The 19,817-nt window shown below is 40.7% G+C and overlaps 2 protein-coding genes across 2 annotated transcripts in view; both read right to left on the bottom strand.

Moving 5' to 3' along the window:
- CPNE9 (copine family member 9) overlaps nucleotides 1–19,817 on the bottom strand; it is a 929,037-nt gene that overhangs the window by 5,660 nt on the left and 903,560 nt on the right. Inside the window, exon 20 of the mRNA XM_053720970.1 lies at nucleotides 12,749–12,822. Coding sequence (XP_053576945.1) covers nucleotides 12,749–12,822 — 74 coding nt within the window. The remainder of the gene's footprint in view (nucleotides 1–12,748; nucleotides 12,823–19,817) is intronic.
- Nucleotides 16,687–19,668, bottom strand: LOC128665893 (calreticulin-like). The gene is given in 3 exon segments (XM_053720140.1): nucleotides 16,687–18,467; nucleotides 18,470–19,019; nucleotides 19,624–19,668. Coding segments are annotated over 3 exon segments (1,275 nt in total). The 3' UTR covers nucleotides 16,687–17,787.

Here is a 19,817-nt window from a genome sequence, read left to right as displayed (position 1 = left end):
AACAAGTACTGCAAGTGTAACATCTGTATGTAATTGTAGTGGGAATAAGAATTTTGTACAAAACTGCAACTAAATATGGTTAATTCAGAGATATCGTTCCTCTGGAAGAGTTAATTAGCGATACTGCGATCTATTAACAGATAATATTGGAGAGTTACCAAGCTGCAATATAACTGACTATCCATGAATACTTATAGGTGGCTACAAGCAACTATTACAGTCTTATGAGGTTAATAGGAACACACATTACATAATATCGTTTTTTAATTGTTTATAAAGTTATATTTTATTTATTGACAGCCCCCAAGTGGTGATGCTGATAAAGTTGAGTTCTTATCGGTATACCCCTTTTTTCAGTGCTTTCACTGAATTTAGCTGTATGAGCATGTGCAAGGTTCTCATTATATATACAGTATTTATATGCATTTTGTGATTGGCTGATGGCTGTCACATGATGCAGAGGAAAGAAAAATTGAACTAACTTTTAAATTTGTCAGAAAAAAAGCTACTACTAAGTACTTTTGCTTTGTCTGTTTATTGTGCATTTGTTGATTATGCAATTCAACTTTATTTAATGGTCTTTAAAGGGACATTATACACTAGATTTTTCTTTGCATAAATGTTTTGTAGGTGATCCATTTATATAACCCATACAGGTTATTTTTTTTTTTTTTTTTTTTAAATGTATAGTTTTGCTTATTTTTTTAAATAACATTGCTCTGATTTTCAGACTCCTAACAAAGCTTAGGAGAATACTGATGTATACCTACTCCAGCTTGCTCCTGTTTGTGTAAAGAGTCTTTTCATATGCAGCGGAAGGGAGAGTGTCTGCTTTTTCCCACCTGCAATAGGTGTTCCAGCTACCTTTTTAACAGAGCTAAACTGGGAGCTTTTAAGTAAGTTTTTAAACAGTTTTATACTGGATTTTTAGATCAGTATATGTGCATATCATTCTTTATAGTAGTGTCTATTACATGCAGTTATATAAAAATTGGTGTATACTGTCCCTTTAATCTTTAAAGGGTCATAAAACTCAAATTTATCTAATTCAAAGTGTGCATTTGAGAAAAAAAATCCCAATTTGATTCTGCTATCTTTTTCTTTTATATACTTTTTGAAGAGAATACTTATTATTAAAATAGATATTTTGGTAGATAAAAAGGAAAATAGAAAATCTTAGGCCTAGATTTGGAGTTTGGCGGTAGATGGGCTGTTAACGCTCCGCGGGCTTTTTTCTGGCCGCACCATAAAATTAACTCTGGTATCGAGAGTTCAAAAAAATGCTGCGTTAGGCTCCAAAAAAGGAGCGTAGAGCATTTTTACCGCAAATGCAACTCTTGATACCAGAGTTGCTTACGGACGCGGCCAGCCTCAAAAACGTGCTCGTGCATGATTCTCCCATAGGAAACAATGGGGCTGTTTGAGCTGAAAAAAAACCTAACACCTGCAAAAAAGCAGCGTTCAGCTCCTAACGCAGCCCCATTGTTTCCTATGGGGAAACACTTCCTACGTCTGCACCTAACACCCTAACATGTACCTCGAGTCTAAACCCCTAACCTTACACTTATTAACCCCTAATCTGCCGCCCCCGCTATCGCTGACACCTGCATTATATTATTAACCCCTAATCTGCCGCTCCGTAAACCGCCGCAATTTACATTATCCCTATGTACCCCTAATCTGCTGCCCCTAACACCGCTGACCCCTATATTATATTTATTAACCCCTAATCTGCCCCCCTCAACGTCGCCGACACCTGCCTACACTTATTAACCCCTAATCTGCCGAGCGGACCGCACCGCTACTATAATAAATTTATTAACCCCTAACCCGCCTCACTAACCCTATCATAAATAGTATTAACCCCTAATCTGCCCTCCCTAACATCGCCGACACCTAACTTCAATTATTAACCCCTAATCTGACGACCGGAGCTCATCGCTACTATAATAAATGGATTAACCCCTAAAGCTAAGTCTAACCCTAACACTAACACCCCCCTAACTTAAATATAATTTAAATCTAACGAAATTAATTAACTCTTATTAAATAAATTATTCCTATTTAAAGCTAAATACTTACCTGTAAAATACATCCTAATATAGCTACAATATAAATTATAATTATATTGTAGCTATTTTAGGATTAATATTTATTTTACAGGCAACTTTGTAATTATTTTAACCAGGTACAATAGCTATTAAATAGTTAAGAACTATTTAATAGTTACCTAGTTAAAATAATAACAAAATTACCTGTAAAATAAATCCTAACCTAAGTTATAATTAAACCTAACACTACCCTATCAATAAATTAATTAAATAAACTACCTACAATTACCTACAATTAACCTAACACTACACTATCAATAAATAAATTAAATACAATTGCTACAAATAACTACAATTGCATAAACTAACTAAAGTACAAAAAATAAAAAAGAACTAAGTTACAAAAAATAAAAAAAATATTTACCAACATTAGAAAAATATTACAACAATTTTAAACTAATTACACCTACTCTAAGCCCCCTAATAAAATAACAAAGACCCCCAAAATAAAAAATTCCCTACCCTATTCTAAATTAATAAATGTAAAAGCTCTTTTACCTTACCAGCCCTGAACAGGGCCCTTTGCGGGGCATGCCCCAAGAAAATCAGCTCTTTTGCCTGTAAAAAAAAACATACAATACCCCCCCCCCAACATTACAACCCACCACCCACATACCCCTAATCTAACCCAAACCCCCCTTAAATAAACCTAACACTAAGCCCCTGAAGATCTTCCTACCTTGTCTTCACCATCCAGGTATCACCGATCCGTCCTGGCATCCGGTGCTGAAGAGGTCCAGAAGAGGCTCCAAAGTCTTCCTCCTATCCGGCAAGAAGAGGACATCCGGACCGGCAAACATCTTCTCCAAGCGGCATCTTCGATCTTCTTCCATCCGGTGCGGAGCGGGTCCATCTTGAAGCAGCCGACGCGGATCCATCCTCTTCTTCCGTTGTCTCCCGACGAATGACGGTTCCTTTAAGGGACGTCATCCAAGATGGCGTCCCTCGAATTCCGATTGGCTGATAGGATTCTATCAGCCAATCGGAATTAAGGTAGGAATATTCTGATTGGCTGATGGAATCAGCCAATCAGAATCAAGTTCAATCCTATTGGCTGATCCAATCAGCCAATCAGATTGAGCTCGCATTCTATTGGCTGTTCCGATCAGCCAATAGAATGCGAGCTCAATCTGATTGGCTGATTGGATCAGCCAATCGGATTGAACTTGATTCTGATTGGCTGATTCCATCAGCCAATCAGAATATTCCTACCTTAATTCCGATTGGCTGATAGAATCCTATCAGCCAATCGGAATTCGAGGGACGCCATCTTGGATGACGTCCCTTAAAGGAACCGTCATTCGTCGGGAGACAACGGAAGAAGAGGATGGATCCGCGTCGGCTGCTTCAAGATGGACCCGCTCCGCACCGGATGGAAGAAGATCGAAGATGCCGCTTGGAGAAGATGTTTGCCGGTCCGGATGTCCTCTTCTTCCCGGATAGGAGGAAGACTTTGGAGCCTCTTCTGGACCTCTTCAGCACCGGATGCCAGGACGGATCGGTGATACCTGGATGGTGAAGACAAGGTAGGAAGATCTTCAGGGGCTTAGTGTTAGGTTTATTTAAGGGGGGTTTGGGTTAGATTAGGGGTATGTGGGTGGTGGGTTGTAATGTTGGGGGGGGGTATTGTATGTTTTTCTTCTGTTATGTGTGATCAGTCCACGGGTCATCATTACTTCTGGGATATAACTCCTCCCCAACAGGAAATGCAAGAGGATTCACCCAGCAGAGCTGCATATAGCTCCTCCCCTCTACGTCACTCCCAGTCATTCTCTTGCACCCAACGACTAGATAGGATGTGTGAGAGGACTATGGTGATTATACTTAGTTTTTATGACTTCAATCAAAAGTTTGTTATTTTACAATAGCACCGGAGCGTGCTGTTGCCTCTCTGGCAGAGTTTGAAGAAGAATCTACCAGAGTTTTCACTATGATTTTAACCGGAGTAGTTAAGATCATATTGCTGTTTCTCGGCCATCTGAGGGAGGTAAAAGCTTCAGATCAGGGGACAGCGGGCAGATGAATCTGCATTGAGGTATGTAGCAGTTTTTATTTTCTGAATGGAATTGATGAGAAAATCCTGCCATACCGTTATAATGACATGTATGTATACACTACACTTCAGTATTCTGGGGATGGTATTTCACCGGAACTACTCTGTTAAAAGTACACTAAACCTTTTAATAGGTATTTATCATGTTAAACGTTTTTTGCTGGAATGTAGAATCGTTTGCATTTTCTGAGGTACTGAGTGAATAAATATTTGGGCATTATTTTTCCACTTGGCAGTTGCTTGTTTTAATTGTGACAGTTTCGTTTCTCTTTCACTGCTGTGTGTGAGGGGGAGGGGCCGTTTTTGGCGCTCTTTGCTACGCATCAAAAATTTCCAGTCAGTTACTCTTGTATTTCCTGCATGATCCGGTTCATCTCTGACAGAACTCAGGGGTCTTCAAACTTCTTTGGAGGGAGGTAGATTCTCTCAGCAGAGCTGTGAGACTTTTATATTGACTGTGATTAAAAAGTTGTGTTGTTTTAAAGATTGATGCTATAACTGTTTTTCAGTTCATTATTTCAACTGTCATTTAATCGTTTAGTGCTTCTTTGAGGCACAGTACTTTTTTGTTAAATAAGATTGTAACCAAGTTGCAAGTTTATTGCTAGTGTGTTAAACATGTCTGACTCAGAGGAAGATACCTGTGTCATTTGTTCCAATGCCAAGGTGGAGCCCAATAGAAATTTATGTACTAACTGTATTGATGCTACTTTAAATAAAAGCCAATCTGTACAATTTGAACAAATTTCACCAAACAGCGAGGGGAGAGTTATGCCGACTAACTCGCCTCACGCGGCAGTACCTGCATCTCCCGCCCGGGAGGTGCGTGATATTATGGCGCCTAGTACATCTGGGCGGCCATTACAGATAACATTACAAGATATGGCTACTGTTATGACTGAAGTTTTGGCTAAATTACCAGAACTAAGAGGCAAGCGTGATCACTCTGGGGTGAGAACAGAGTGCGCTGATAATACTAGGGCCATGTCTGATACTGCGTCACAGCTTGCAGAGCATGAGGACGGAGAGCTTCATTCTGTGGGTGACGGTTCTGATCCAAACAGATTGGATTCAGATATTTCAAATTTTAAATTTAAATTGGAAAACCTCCGTGTATTACTAGGGGAGGTTTTAGCGGCTCTTAATGATTGTAACACTGTTGCAATACCAGAGAAATTGTGTAGGTTGGATAAATACTTTGCGGTACCGGCGAGTACTGACGTTTTTCCTATACCTAAGAGACTAACTGAAATTGTTACTAAGGAGTGGGATAGACCCGGTGTGCCGTTCTCACCCCCTCCAATATTTAGAAAGATGTTTCCAATAGACGCCACCACACGGGACTTATGGCAAACGGTCCCTAAGGTGGAGGGAGCAGTTTCTACTTTAGCTAAGCGTACCACTATCCCGGTGGAGGATAGCTGTGCTTTTTCAGATCCAATGGATAAAAAATTAGAGGGTTACCTTAAGAAAATGTTTGTTCAACAAGGTTTTATATTGCAACCCCTTGCATGCATCGCGCCGATTACGGCTGCGGCAGCATTTTGGATTGAGTCTCTGGAAGAGAACCTTAGTTCAACTACGCTGGACGACATTACGGACAGGCTTAGAGTCCTTAAACTAGCTAATTCATTCATTTCGGAGGCCGTAGTACATTTAACCAAACTTACGGCTAAGAACTCAGGATTCGCCATTCAGGCACGTAGGGCGCTGTGGCTAAAATCCTGGTCAGCTGATGTAACTTCTAAGTCCAAATTACTTAATATACCTTTCAAGGGGCAAACTTTATTTGGGCCCGGTTTGAAAGAAATTATCGCTGACATTACAGGAGGTAAGGGCCACGCCCTGCCTCAAGACAAAGCCAAAGCTAAGGCTAGACAGTCTAATTTTCGTCCCTTTCGGAATTTCAAAGCAGGAGCAGCATCAACTTCCACTGCACCAAAACAGGAAGGAGCTGTTGCTCGTTACAGACAAGGCTGGAAACCTAACCAGTCCTGGAACAAGGGCAAGCAGGCCAGGAAACCTGCTGCTGCCCCAAAGACAGCATGAACCGAGGGCCCCCGATCCGGGACCGGATCTAGTGGGGGGCAGACTCTCTCTCTTCGCCCAGGCTTGGGCAAGAGATGTTCAGGATCCCTGGGCGCTAGAGATCATATCTCAGGGATACCTTCTAGACTTCAAATTCTCTCCCCCAAGAGGGAGATTTCATCTGTCAAGGTTGTCAACAAACCAGATAAAGAAAGAAGCGTTTCTACGCTGTGTACAAGATCTGTTATTAATGGGAGTGATCCATCCGGTTCCGCGGTCGGAACAAGGACAAGGGTTTTACTCAAACCTGTTTGTGGTTCCCAAAAAAGAGGGAACTTTCAGGCCAATCTTAGATTTAAAGATTCTAAACAAATTCCTAAGAGTTCCATCGTTCAAAATGGAAACTATTCGGACAATCTTACCCATGATCCAAAAGGGTCAGTACATGACCACAGTGGATTTAAAGGATGCTTACCTTCACATACCGATTCACAAAGATCATTACCGGTATCTAAGGTTTGCCTTCTTAGACAGGCATTACCAGTTTGTAGCTCTTCCATTCGGATTGGCTACGGCTCCAAGAATCTTCACAAAGGTTCTGGGTGCCCTTCTGGCGGTACTAAGACCGCGAGGAATTTCGGTAGCTCCGTACCTAGACGACATTCTAATACAAGCTTCAAGCTTTCAAACTGCCAAGTCTCATACAGAGTTAGTTCTGGCATTTCTAAGGTTGCATGGATGGAAAGTGAACGAAAAGAAGAGTTCTCTTTTTCCTCTCACAAGAGTTCCATTCTTGGGGACTCTTATAGATTCTGTAGAAATGAAGATTTACCTGACAGAAGACAGGTTAACAAAGCTTCAAAATGCATGCCGTGTCCTTCATTCCATTCAACACCCGTCAGTAGCTCAATGCATGGAGGTGATCGGCTTAATGGTAGCGGCAATGGACATAGTACCTTTTGCACGCCTACATCTCAGACCGCTGCAATTGTGCATGCTAAGTCAGTGGAATGGGGATTACTCAGATTTGTCCCCTACTCTGAATCTGAATCAAGAGACCAGAAATTCTCTTCTATGGTGGCTTTATCGGCCACACCTGTCCAGGGGGATGCCATTCAGCAGGCCAGACTGGACAATTGTAACAACAGACGCCAGCCTACTAGGTTGGGGCGCTGTCTGGAATTCTCTGAAGGCTCAGGGACTATGGAATCAGGAGGAGAGTCTCCTTCCAATAAACATTCTGGAATTGAGAGCAGTTCTCAATGCCCTTCTGGCTTGGCCCCAGTTAACAACTCGGGGGTTCATCAGGTTTCAGTCGGACAACATCACGACTGTAGCTTACATCAACCATCAGGGAGGGACAAGAAGCTCCCTAGCAATGATGGAAGTATCAAAGATAATTCGCTGGGCAGAGTCTCACTCTTGCCACCTGTCAGCAATCCACATCCCGGGAGTGGAGAACTGGGAGGCGGATTTCTTGAGTCGTCAGACTTTTCATCCGGGGGAGTGGGAACTTCATCCGGAGGTCTTTGTCCAAATACTTCGACGTTGGGGCAAACCAGAGATAGATCTCATGGCGTCTCGCCAGAACGCCAAACTTCCTCACTACGGGTCCAGATCCAGGGATCCGGGAGCGGTTCTGATAGATGCTTTGACAGCACCTTGGAACTTCGGGATGGCTTATGTGTTTCCACCCTTCCCGCTGCTTCCTCGATTGATTGCCAAAATCAAACAGGAGAGAGCATCAGTGATTCTAATAGCGCCTGCATGGCCACGCAGGACTTGGTATGCAGATCTAGTGGACATGTCATCCTGTCCGCCTTGGTCTCTACCTCTAAGACAGGACCTTCTGATACAGGGTCCATTCAAACATCAAAATCTAACTTCTCTGAAGCTGACTGCTTGGAAATTGAACGCTTGATCTTATCAAAACGTGGTTTTTCTGAGTCGGTTATTGATACCCTGATACAGGCTAGGAAGCCTGTTACCAGAAGGATTTACCATAAGATATGGCGTAAATACCTATACTGGTGCGAATCCAAAGGTTACTCCTGGAGTAAAGTTAGGATTCCTAGGATATTGTCCTTTCTACAAGAAGGTTTAGAAAAGGGTTTATCGGCTAGCTCATTAAAGGGACAGATCTCAGCTCTGTCCATCTTGTTACACAGGCGTCTGTCAGAAAATCCAGACGTCCAGGCCTTTTGTCAGGCTTTGGCTAGGATCAAGCCTGTGTTTAAAGCTGTTGCTCCGCCATGGAGTTTAAACTTAGTTCTCAACGTTTTACAGGGTGTTCCGTTTGAACCCCTTCATTCCATTGATATAAAATTGTTATCTTGGAAAGTTCTGTTTTTAATGGCTATTTCCTCGGCTCGAAGAGTCTCTGAGTTATCAGCCTTACATTGTGATTCTCCTTATCTGATTTTTCACTCAGACAAGGTAGTTCTGCGTACTAAACCTGGGTTCTTACCTAAGGTAGTCACTAACAGGAATATCAATCAAGAGATTGTTGTTCCATCCTTGTGTCCAAACCCTTCTTCAAAGAAGGAACGTCTTCTACACAATCTGGATGTAGTTCGTGCCCTCAAGTTCTACTTGCAGGCAACTAAAGATTTTCGCCAAACTTCTTCCCTGTTTGTCGTTTATTCTGGACAGAGGAGAGGTCAAAAAGCTTCTGCTACCTCTCTCTCTTTTTGGCTTCGTAGCATAATACGTTTAGCCTATGAGACTGCTGGACAGCAGCCTCCTGAAAGAATTACAGCTCATTCCACTAGAGCTGTGGCTTCCACTTGGGCCTTTAAGAATGAGGCCTCTGTTGAACAGATTTGCAAGGCTGCAACTTGGTCTTCACTTCATACTTTTTCCAAATTTTACAAATTTGACACTTTTGCTTCTTCGGAGGCTATTTTTGGGAGAAAGGTTCTTCAGGCAGTGGTTCCTTCTGTATAATGAGCCTGCCTATCCCTCCCGTCATCCGTGTACTTTTGCTTTGGTATTGGTATCCCAGAAGTAATGATGACCCGTGGACTGATCACACATAACAGAAGAAAACATAATTTATGCTTACCTGATAAATTCCTTTCTTCTGTTGTGTGATCAGTCCACGGCCCGCCCTGTTTTTAAGGCAGGTAAATATCTTTTAAATTATACTCCAGTCACCACTTCACCCTTGGTTTCTCCTTTCTCGTTGATTCTTGGTCGAATGACTGGGAGTGACGTAGAGGGGAGGAGCTATATGCAGCTCTGCTGGGTGAATCCTCTTGCATTTCCTGTTGGGGAGGAGTTATATCCCAGAAGTAATGATGACCCGTGGACTGATCACACAACAGAAGAAAGGAATTTATCAGGTAAGCATAAATTATGTTTTTTTTACAGGCAAAAGAGCTGATTTTCTTGGGGCATGCCCCGCAAAGGGCCCTGTTCAGGGCTGGTAAGGTAAAAGAGCTTTTACATTTATTAATTTAGAATAGGGTAGGGAATTTTTTATTTTGGGGGTCTTTGTTATTTTATTAGGGGGCTTAGAGTAGGTGTAATTAGTTTAAAATTGTTGTAATATTTTTCTAATATTGGTAAATATTTTTTTATTTTTTGTAACTTAGTTCTTTTTTATTTTTTGTACTTTAGTTAGTTTATGTAATTGTAGTTATTTGTAGCAATTGTATTTAATTTATTTATTGATAGTGTAGTGTTAGGTTAATTGTAGGTAATTGTAGGTAGTTTATTTAATTAATTTATTGATAGGGTAGTGTTAGGTTTAATTATAACTTAGGTTAGGATTTATTTTACAGGTAATTTTGTTATTATTTTAACTAGGTAACTATTAAATAGTTCTTAACTATTTAATAGCTATTGTACCTGGTTAAAATAATTACAAAGTTGCCTGTAAAATAAATATTAATCCTAAAATAGCTACAATATAATTATAATTTATATTGTAGCTGTATTAGGATGTATTTTACAGGTAAGTATTTAGCTTTAAATAGGAATAATTTATTTAATAAGAGTTAATTAATTTCGTTAGATTTAAATTATATTTAAGTTAGGGGGGTGTTAGTGTTAGGGTTAGACTTAGCTTTAGGGGTTAATCCATTTATTATAGTAGCGATGAGCTCCGGTCGTCAGATTAGGGGTTAATAATTGAAGTTAGGTGTCGGCGATGTTAGGGAGGGCAGATTAGGGGTTAATACTATTTATGATAGGGTTAGTGAGGCGGGTTAGGGGTTAATACATTTATTATAGTAGCGGTGCGGTCCGCTCGGCAGATTAGGGGTTAATAAGTGTAGGCAGGTGTCGGCGACGTTGAGGGGGGCAGATTAGGGGTTAATAAATATAATATAGGGGTCGGCGGTGTTAGGGGCAGCAGATTAGGGGTACATAGGGATAATGTAAATTTGGGGCGGTTTACGGAGTGGCAGATTAGGGGTTAATAATATAATGCAGGTGTCAGCGATAGCGGGGGCGGCAGATTAGGGGTTAATAAGTGTAAGGTTAGGGGTGTTTAGACTCGGGGTACATGTTAGGGTGTTAGGTGCAGACGTAGGAAGTGTTTCCCCATAGGAAACAATGGGGCTGCGTTAGGAGCTGAACGCTGCTTTTTTGCAGGTGTTAGGTTTTTTTTCAGCTCAAACAGCCCCATTGTTTCCTATGGGAGAATCGTGCACGAGCACGTTTTTGAGGCTGGCCGCGTCCGTAAGCAAATCTGGTATCGAGAGTTGCATTTGCGGTAAAAATGCTCTACGCTCCTTTTTTGGAGCCTAACGCAGCATTTTTTTGAACTCTCGATACCAGAGTTAATTTTATGGTGCGGCCAGAAAAAAGCCCGCGGAGCGTTAACAGCCCATCTACCGCCAAACTCCAAATCTAGGCCTTAGAATGCAGGTAACATGAGGAGAGACGCTAACACAAGTGCCGTATTTCATTATAAAAGGGACTTATTACAAAAAGAAGGTAGATCAATAGCTTAACTGAGGTGGAAGAGGCACTTTTTATTTACTAGAACATCTGGGCTCTATCTACAACCTTTGGGTAGGGTTGTCAACTGTGCAGGTATCACCTAAACATTTACACACAGAAAGAGAAGATTTCTTCCAGAAATGAACAACAGTTCAGTAGCTTGTTCTTCAGAACATTTACCACCTGGGAGTTGCCTCTTTTATCCCAATTGTGCTTTTCACAGAGGAGAACTCTCCTTAAGTATATCAGTCTGATCCCTCCAAATAAGGTCAGTCTAGCTCTGAAATACCAAGCAATCCACCGTTTAACATGGAAAATGGCAACCCCAGACAATCGTTTTGGCCTCTTGTGGGCCTCGTCAGTGAGGTGCAGCTATATCCCTCTAAGCACACTGGGCAAGGAGTCTGAGTCTGGTGTAATATATATGTACTTAAGGAGAGTTATCCTCTGTGAAAAGAACAACTGGGCTAAAAGAGGCTACTCACATTTGGTAACCGTGCCATAGCACAAGCTACTAAGCTGTTGTTTGTTTCTGGAAGAATGTTTCTGGAAGAATGCTTCTCTTTCTGTATGTATTTGTATTATGACCCTGGGGAAAGTCTCAAGGGTGATGGGAGAAACAAGACGTGGACTCCTTGCCCAATGTGTCTATAGGACAATGCCTGCACCTCACTCACACAGCCCACAGGAGGGAAACAATTGTCTGGGATTGCTATTTTCCTTGTTGAGGGGGCTTGTCTTATATTTCAGAGCTTGACTGACATTGTTAGGGGAGATCAGGTATCTGATATACTTCAATAGAGTCCTCTGTGAAAAGCACAATTAGGATAAAAGAGGTTACTACCACGTGGTAACTGTGCCATTGAACAAGCTACTGAGCTGTTTGTTCCTGGAAGAATGCTTGTCTTTCTGCATGTATTTGTATCACCTGTACATTCCCAGAATCTGGAATTATGTTGTGTCCTGAGCTCCCTCTAAATATCCTGCCAAGTGGGAGGGAGGGTTTTGCTGTATCTACACGGATTTCCTGCAGATATGGAGTGGGCGGTAACATCTACATGTTCGAATGACCCCCACCCATTGAAAAGCGTCCATGAAATAGACGGGATAAAGGAGCCAACCCTATCAGCCACAATATGGCCTGTCCACACTAAATTATTTTTTCTGTCATAATCAAAGTTATTTAGCAGCATTTTCTTTTGGACTGCATGGTAGTCCAAATAGTTTGTGTGTATTACATCAGTGTGTTATAACAGTAGGTATTTGACTATGACTTTACCCAACTCTGTCTTCATATCATACTTCCCAATGCTGACAGCTAATAATATGGGGAACCAGGAGGCTTAGTGCAAACTCTGGGCAGCTTGGAGCAGAGTCTTGGCAGTATGTTGGTAGAGTCAGTTTGGTGCAAAAGTTGAGTGGTTAAAAATATATTCATTCTTGTGTAGAAGTATATACTTTATTTATATTAACAGATATTCTAAAATCCATTTCCCAGCATTTCAAATGAAAAAAAAATTCAAATTATAAAAACAAATACAATTCAGTGTGGTTTTTCATTTGAAAGTGTTGGATATTCCGATACTAAAAGGAAATATTGACATACCTGCACAATATCTCTTTCAGCATAGCGCCCTCTGGAGGAAACTCGAACCTCATCTCCGTCTAATTCTTCCATAGCTAAAAAATAAATAAAAATAAAGATTAATGTTAACTATGAGAGACATATTCTGACTACAAAACACATGACATGCCTGTGTCAAATTGTAGGACTGTTTTGTTAGAATAATTCTACAAGATTAAGTACCGCAAATGCAGAAAATCACTGCTCAATGTGTTTCTGTAAATAAAAGGACTAAAAATTAGCTAAGTAGTAGTGGGACACAGGACAGGAAATCCCTGGTCTATGATTTAGTAGCACAAATGCAGCACGTATGTATTATTAAAGCTCTCTTTGGCTGCTAACGTGTTAAAGGGACACTAAACCTAATTTTTTTTCTTTTGTAATTCAGATAGAGCATGCAATTTTAAGCAACTCTCTAATTTACTTCTATTATCATTTTTTTCTTTGTTCTCTTGGTATATTTATTTAAAAAGCAGGACTGAAAGCTTAGAACCGGCCCATTTTAAATTCAGCACCTGGGTAGCGCTTGCTCATTGGTGGCTAAATGTAGCCACCAATCAGCAAGCGCTATCATGGGTGCTGAACTAAAAATGGGCCGGCTCCTAAGCTTTCATTCCTCCTTTTTCAAATAAAGATACCAAGAGAACGAAGAAAAATTGAAGGAGTAAATTAGAAAGTTGTTTAAAATTGCATGCTCTATCTGAATCATGACAGAAAAAAAATGGGTTTAGTGTCCCTTTAAATATAACTGTATCACCCTTAATGTACAGTGCTTTTTCATAATTCTCTTTAAATATGCGGCATATGGTTTCAACAACACAATGATAATCTTCTGAATGTACTACTAATTTCATCAATGGCTACTGATACTTGTTATCAAATTACCTTAATAACTGTAAATAAAACCAGTTGAAGACATTTCTTTTATTCTTGCACATAGATATAAAATCTCAAGGTCTAAGTTTCCTTTATATAAAATAACTGTGAAAAATCTCGCATCAAAAATAAAACTTGCAAGAAAACACGGTAAACAATTCTCTTATTTTAAGCTAAACATTTAGCCAGGGATGGCAACTGGTGCACATGCAGCACTCTGCGCTAATTTGTGCAGCGCTGGAAAAAGCAGAACTGAGATTTTGACCTATAGTTTTTGGGGGGACCACAAAAAGTGGAACCAAAAATTTGTGCTTTAGGGATTTCTGGTGGGTGGACAAACAAGGTCGTCTAAACTCAAAACAGCACTCAGAAAGGGAAAACAGTAGACTACTTTACCGAAATCTGGCCCTGTGCCACTGAACATTCTTAAGAAACATTTCATTCTTGGTGTGTTTTAATAGTCATAAATTCATATATGGGGGTAGATTTATTAAAGGTCAAGCGGAAATGATTTGATGTAGCGAATCATGTCCACTCGACCTCACAAAATGCCGACAGCATACGCTGTTGGCATTTAACATTGCACAAGCATTTCTTGTGAAATGCCGCCCCCTGCACATTCGCGGCCGCTAGCAGGGGGTGTCAATCATCACAATCATATCTGGATTATTGCAGTCCGCCACCTTTTTAGTTTAGTTAAGGGGCAGCGGTCTTGCCTAGAATGCAGCATCCACTGCTTAATAAATCTACTTCATAGTCCTTAAAGGACCATTCAATGCAGTAGAATTGCATAATTAACATGTGCATAATTTAAAAAAAAACAATGATTTAACACCTACTCAAATAAGCATTAGATTATTTTTCTGACAAATATATTTTTTCTCCTATTTTCCGGCCCCTTGTATCATGTGACAGACATCTGCCAATCACAGACTAGTATACGTATACCCGGTAAGTTTGTGCACATGCTCAGTAGGATCTTGTTCCCCAGAAAGTGTGAATATAAAAAGACTGCAAAATTTGATAATGGAAGTAAATTGGAAAATTTCTTAAAACTGCATGATCTGTCTGAATCATAAAAGTTTATTTTGACTTGATTGTCCCTTTAAGGCTTTGAAAATATTGATCTACTTCCCCATGTTTTTGGAAGTTCGCCGTCACTGTTTTAGGTTATAGATACTAAGACCCAGATTACTAGTGAAGTGCTATTGATAGCGCAGGGTGTGCTATCAATATCCCAGACCTGAGCTGTGAATAGTGCACCACCTAGTATTACAAATGAATTGTTAAAAATAATTACCAGAGAATGTTTTTCTGTGTTACTTGTAACGTGACGTCAGTACGGTACGGATTGCATTAACGACAACACAGCCACAGACAAACAAAAACAATAGCATGCAAGTTGGAAACTTAGGCAAATCACACAAACTTTTTCTTCAATTGCAGAGGGCATGGTGGCAGACTGGCAGTAATTATGGCCATGACTTAGTGACTGTCAAACCAGACTCCACGTGCTCCACTAGTGTTGGCCCCAGGTAGGAACTGCAGCAGTGCCGCAGCTACATTAGCAAAATTACTGCAGTTGCAGGTCCTACCTTGGGGGAGGTTGCGCAAAGCGGAGGTAGTGAAGTGGACTCACTCTTGCAGGGGTAGCCACTAGCTAACCGTATATGTAGGGCTCAGGGACAGCTCCTGGAAAGTAATAAAGGGACAATATTTGACATAAGAGTAGTGCTGTGCCTCAGACTGCAAAAACTGCTGCCCCCCAATCTGCCATCCTAGGCAAATGTCTGCATAGGCCATAATACGCCCTTGGTTAGGGCTAACATAAAAGAATAACAATGTAAAACATATTAAAATAAAGTACTACACACACACGCACACAAATATATATATATATATATATATATATATATATATGAGATGACTGTGTTTTCAGACCTGGAATAATGCAAAAAAAAAACAACAAAAAACAAGTTCATATTCATTTTTAAACAACTCAATACTAATGTTTTAACTTAGCAAGAGTTCAGAAATCAATATTTAGCAGAATATCACTGATTTTCAATTACAGGCTTCATGCATCTTGGCATGCTCTCCACTAGTGTTTTATAATGCTGTTGGGTGACTTTATGCCACTCCTAGCGCAAAAAATCAAGCAACTCGGATTTGTTTGATAGCTTGTGACCATCTGTCTGCCTCTTGATCACATTCCAGAGGTTTTCAATGGGGTTCAGGTCTGGAGATTAGGCTTGCCATGACAAGGTCTTTATCTGGTGGTCCTTCATCCACACCTTTATTCACCTGGCTGTGTGGCATGGAGCATTGTCCTACTGGAAAAAACAATCCTCAGAGTTGTGGAACATTGTCAGAGCAGAAGGAAGCAAGTGGCTTGATACATGCGTCCTTCACGAAGATAAATCTGCCTGATTCTAGCCTTGCTGAAGCACCCCCAGATCATCACTGATCCTCCACCAAATTTCACAGTGGTTGCGAGTCTTCTGATAGCAGCACCAAGAGGCAAAGAAAGGGTATAGATCTGGAAGTAAAACAGAAGAGAGTTCAACAGTATAAAGGTGTAGCTATAGCTCATAATGTTGGCATGTCACACTCCACAGTGACAACGATCCTTAAGAATAAAGATAAATTTAAAGGATAAAGGATCAACTCGCCTGAAAGTTACAAGGCTTACAAAAAAAGAGAGAAACCCATATCTGACATTAAAAATTGATAATGACATGGAATGAGGATCAAACTAAGAAGCAAACTGAGCACACTGCCCATCACTTCTAAAGCACTAAGTTTATTACAAATGCTTAAAGAAAAATCAGGAACAGACTACAATGTTAAGTTTATTGCTAGTTCTGGGTTGTTCAAGCGCTTCAAACAATGTTTTTCACTGCATAAACATGCAAAGGTGAGTGGTGAGTCTGCAAGTGCTGGTCGCAAGGCAGCAGAAGAGTTTGCTGAAACCCTCAATCAGCTAATTGTAGAGGGAGATTATTTGCCTCAACACATTTTTTTTTTTTTTTTTTGGACACAAACTTATTTAATTAGAAACTGAACGAACATCTGTACATTCCAAAACAATCATACAGTTTGTGATGAGCCCTGCCGGCTATAAATTAGAGGCAAAAGAAACTTTGGAAGGGTAACAAAAACAGATTTCCCCTTTCAACGCACTGCCGGGCACTATGAGGGAAGCAGGTCTTGGCAAAAGTTTTAACACTGTGCATCCATTTGATGTCAGAGGTGAGTAGAGCAGAAAGCCCATTATAGTAGTTCTGTACAGCCACAAGTATGGGCACAAATAAAGCTCTTCTGCAAACTGGAAAGAGCAGCAATCTAGATTCAGTAAACAAGTCTCTTAATAAGTTTAGAGAATCCATTTTAAATGCAGATCCTCATTGTCACTATGATTAGTCCAATTGCTGAAAAGCAATACAAAGCTGTCTTGTACACAACCAGCTATGCTGGTTATAAAGCCCACTCGGTAAGGCAGATTTTTTTTTAAAATTACTGCATCTGCATTATTGAGCTGGCCAATATGAGACAAGCTTGCTTGGGGCAGCCATCTTCATGACATCTGGCTTGTTTACAACTTCAGTCAAGAGACAGTCCACGTGTGACAACAGAATACTGAATTTGTTGATACTGCATTAGGAGAGGAAAATCCTCTGCAATGGGAAGTCTAACAAGGCTTCAAGGAGTTTCATCAACAGTGATCAAAAGGTGTAAAAAAAGGGGGAAGTCCTTTCTAGTGGGCCAAAATTAAATAATTTCTATAGTTTAAGCCTTTCCCTCCTAGAGGTGGCATAAATCTCAAGAGAACAGCAGGCTTAATACACTTAAGGGATGAGATGGACAAGTATAGAAATTAAGGAATTTAAAGACTAGGAAACTGAAATAAGGGATGAGTAGGTGGTCAGAATGAAAAAAAGGAAGCCAAGGAGAGAGGAGATGGGGAGGGAAGATTGACAGATCTTCCGATAAAGGGTTAAAACAAAAACAGTAAAAAATATATATATATAAATTCAGAGTCTCATAGAGACAGAACTATCCCATTTCCCCTCTCCTAACTAAGACATGAAAGCCCAGGGAAGGGGAGAGCACAGGGTGGGAAGGACAGCAATGCACTGCCATCTTTAAAGCTCATCTTTCAAAGGGGTTTCTTCTTCCTCATCATCATCCTCCTCCTTCTCTTCTTCCTCCTTTTCGTCATCATCCTCTTCCTCCTCTCCCTCCTCTTGTGGCTCATCCTCCTTCCTCTTCTTGTCTTCCTCCTCCTGCTTCTTGCGTTCCTACTCATCCTGCTGTTCCTTCATTTTCTTTTCTGCCTCCTTTGTTACGCCCCATGTCTCGTTTCCATACTCTTCTGCAAACTTCTCATCATCTGTTATAAGGAAATTGTCAAAAATTGTACCAGATTTCTCCTGCCACAAGTCCAGACCAAGAACGCCAAAACTGTCATACTGGTAGAGGGTAGAATCTTCTGTGTATTCTGGGTTATCGATCTCTGGGTGGACCCATTTGCCTTTGTAGTTAGGGTTATCAATCTGGCTAGGCTTCCATTCTCCCTTGTACTCTGGATTCTGGATAACAGGAGGCTCCCATTCACCATCCATCTCCTCATCCCAATCTTCAGGTTTCACAGCATCTGGGTCAGGGATGTGCTCAGGTTTGTCCCAATCCTCAGGCTTTTTGTCATTCACGTCATCAATCTTTGGCCGGTCATCCCAGTAATTTTGCTTTGTGGCCTCAGGGTCCTTTATCTTCTTGGGAGGCAGGAAGTCCCAGTCCTCTTCAAGGCTGCCAGACTCAACCTACTGTTGTCAATTTTTACCTCATAGGTGTTGTCCGAGCGTACAATTAAAGTGTACAAGTGGGTATAAACATCATCCTTGCAGAGAATGTCTTTGTTGATCTGAAGGTTCTTTCCCTTGTATTGGAAGATTGCATGCACCTTCTTGGTGGGTGGTCCACAAATATCTGGGCCGAACATGATATTGTATTCAGACTCTCCATGCATTTCAGACTGGTCAAGGCCAGAGGGGAAGAGTTTGACATATCCACCACCACAATCAATGTTCTGCTCATGTTTCACAGAAAACTGAATCACCAGTGTTTTTCCTTCGTTAGAAAAGGACTCGAAGCATGCTGACTGAGCATAAAAGCGAGCATCTTGGCTGGTCTGCAAACCTTTGTCCTTTTCTACGTCTCCATAGAATTTCCCAGAACTCAACAGGAATTTGCCATAGTCTGATTTGTGTTTTGATTCCACCCAGCGTTGTGTCCAGCCATCTCCATTATTAAATTCTTCTTTGAAGTACACAGCAGGGTCGGCTAGGACTAGAGCAGCCAATAACGGCAGAATCGCCTCAACACATTTTTAATGTAAATGAAACTGCATTATTCAGGAATAATGTCTGAAAAGACCTTCATCCATAAGGAGGCCAAGTCAATGTTAGGGTTTAAGGTTTTTAAAAACAAGGTGACCGTGTTGTTAGGAGGCAATATTGCTGGCTACAAATTAAAGCATTTTGTTATTTGGCACAGTGAAAACCACAGGACCTTCAATAACATTAATAAGAACACCTTACCTGTTTAGTACAGATCCAATAGAAAGTCCTCGATGACACAAGTGTTTTTCCAGGATGCCCTTTATTATATTGCCAGGGAAATTGAGAATTACTGCCTGGAAGAAGGCATACTTTTCATGATTTTAATTATTATAGACAATGCTCCAGGACAACCCCTTTCATTGGTGACCTTCACAGCAACATCAAAGTGATGTTTCTCCCACCAAACACCACCTCTTTAATTCAGTCAATGGATCAGGGGGTAATTTCAGCTATCAAGGCCTAATACCTCAGGAGGACCTTTGCTCAGACTATTGCTGAAACTGATTATGCTGACAAGGCACTGATGCAGTTCTAGAAGGAATTCAAAGTATACCACTGCATAAAGGACCTTGCTTTAACCTGGGAGGATGTGGCCACACAATACATGAAAGGAATATGGAACATAATACTAAAGCAATATGTGCACCATTTTAAAAGTTTTGAAACGAATGAGGACGTTTGAAAGATTAATAGAAATGTTACTGAAATGGCAAACAGCCTGGACCTTGACATACATGATGAGGATATTGAAGAACTCCTAGAGGTGGTACCTG

The sequence above is a fragment of the Bombina bombina genome, chromosome 7, assembly GCF_027579735.1.
Source record: "Bombina bombina isolate aBomBom1 chromosome 7, aBomBom1.pri, whole genome shotgun sequence".
NCBI lineage: Eukaryota > Metazoa > Chordata > Amphibia > Anura > Bombinatoridae > Bombina > Bombina bombina.
Note: the sequence above shows the minus strand (reverse complement) of the source record. Positions and strands in the feature narration are given on the sequence as shown.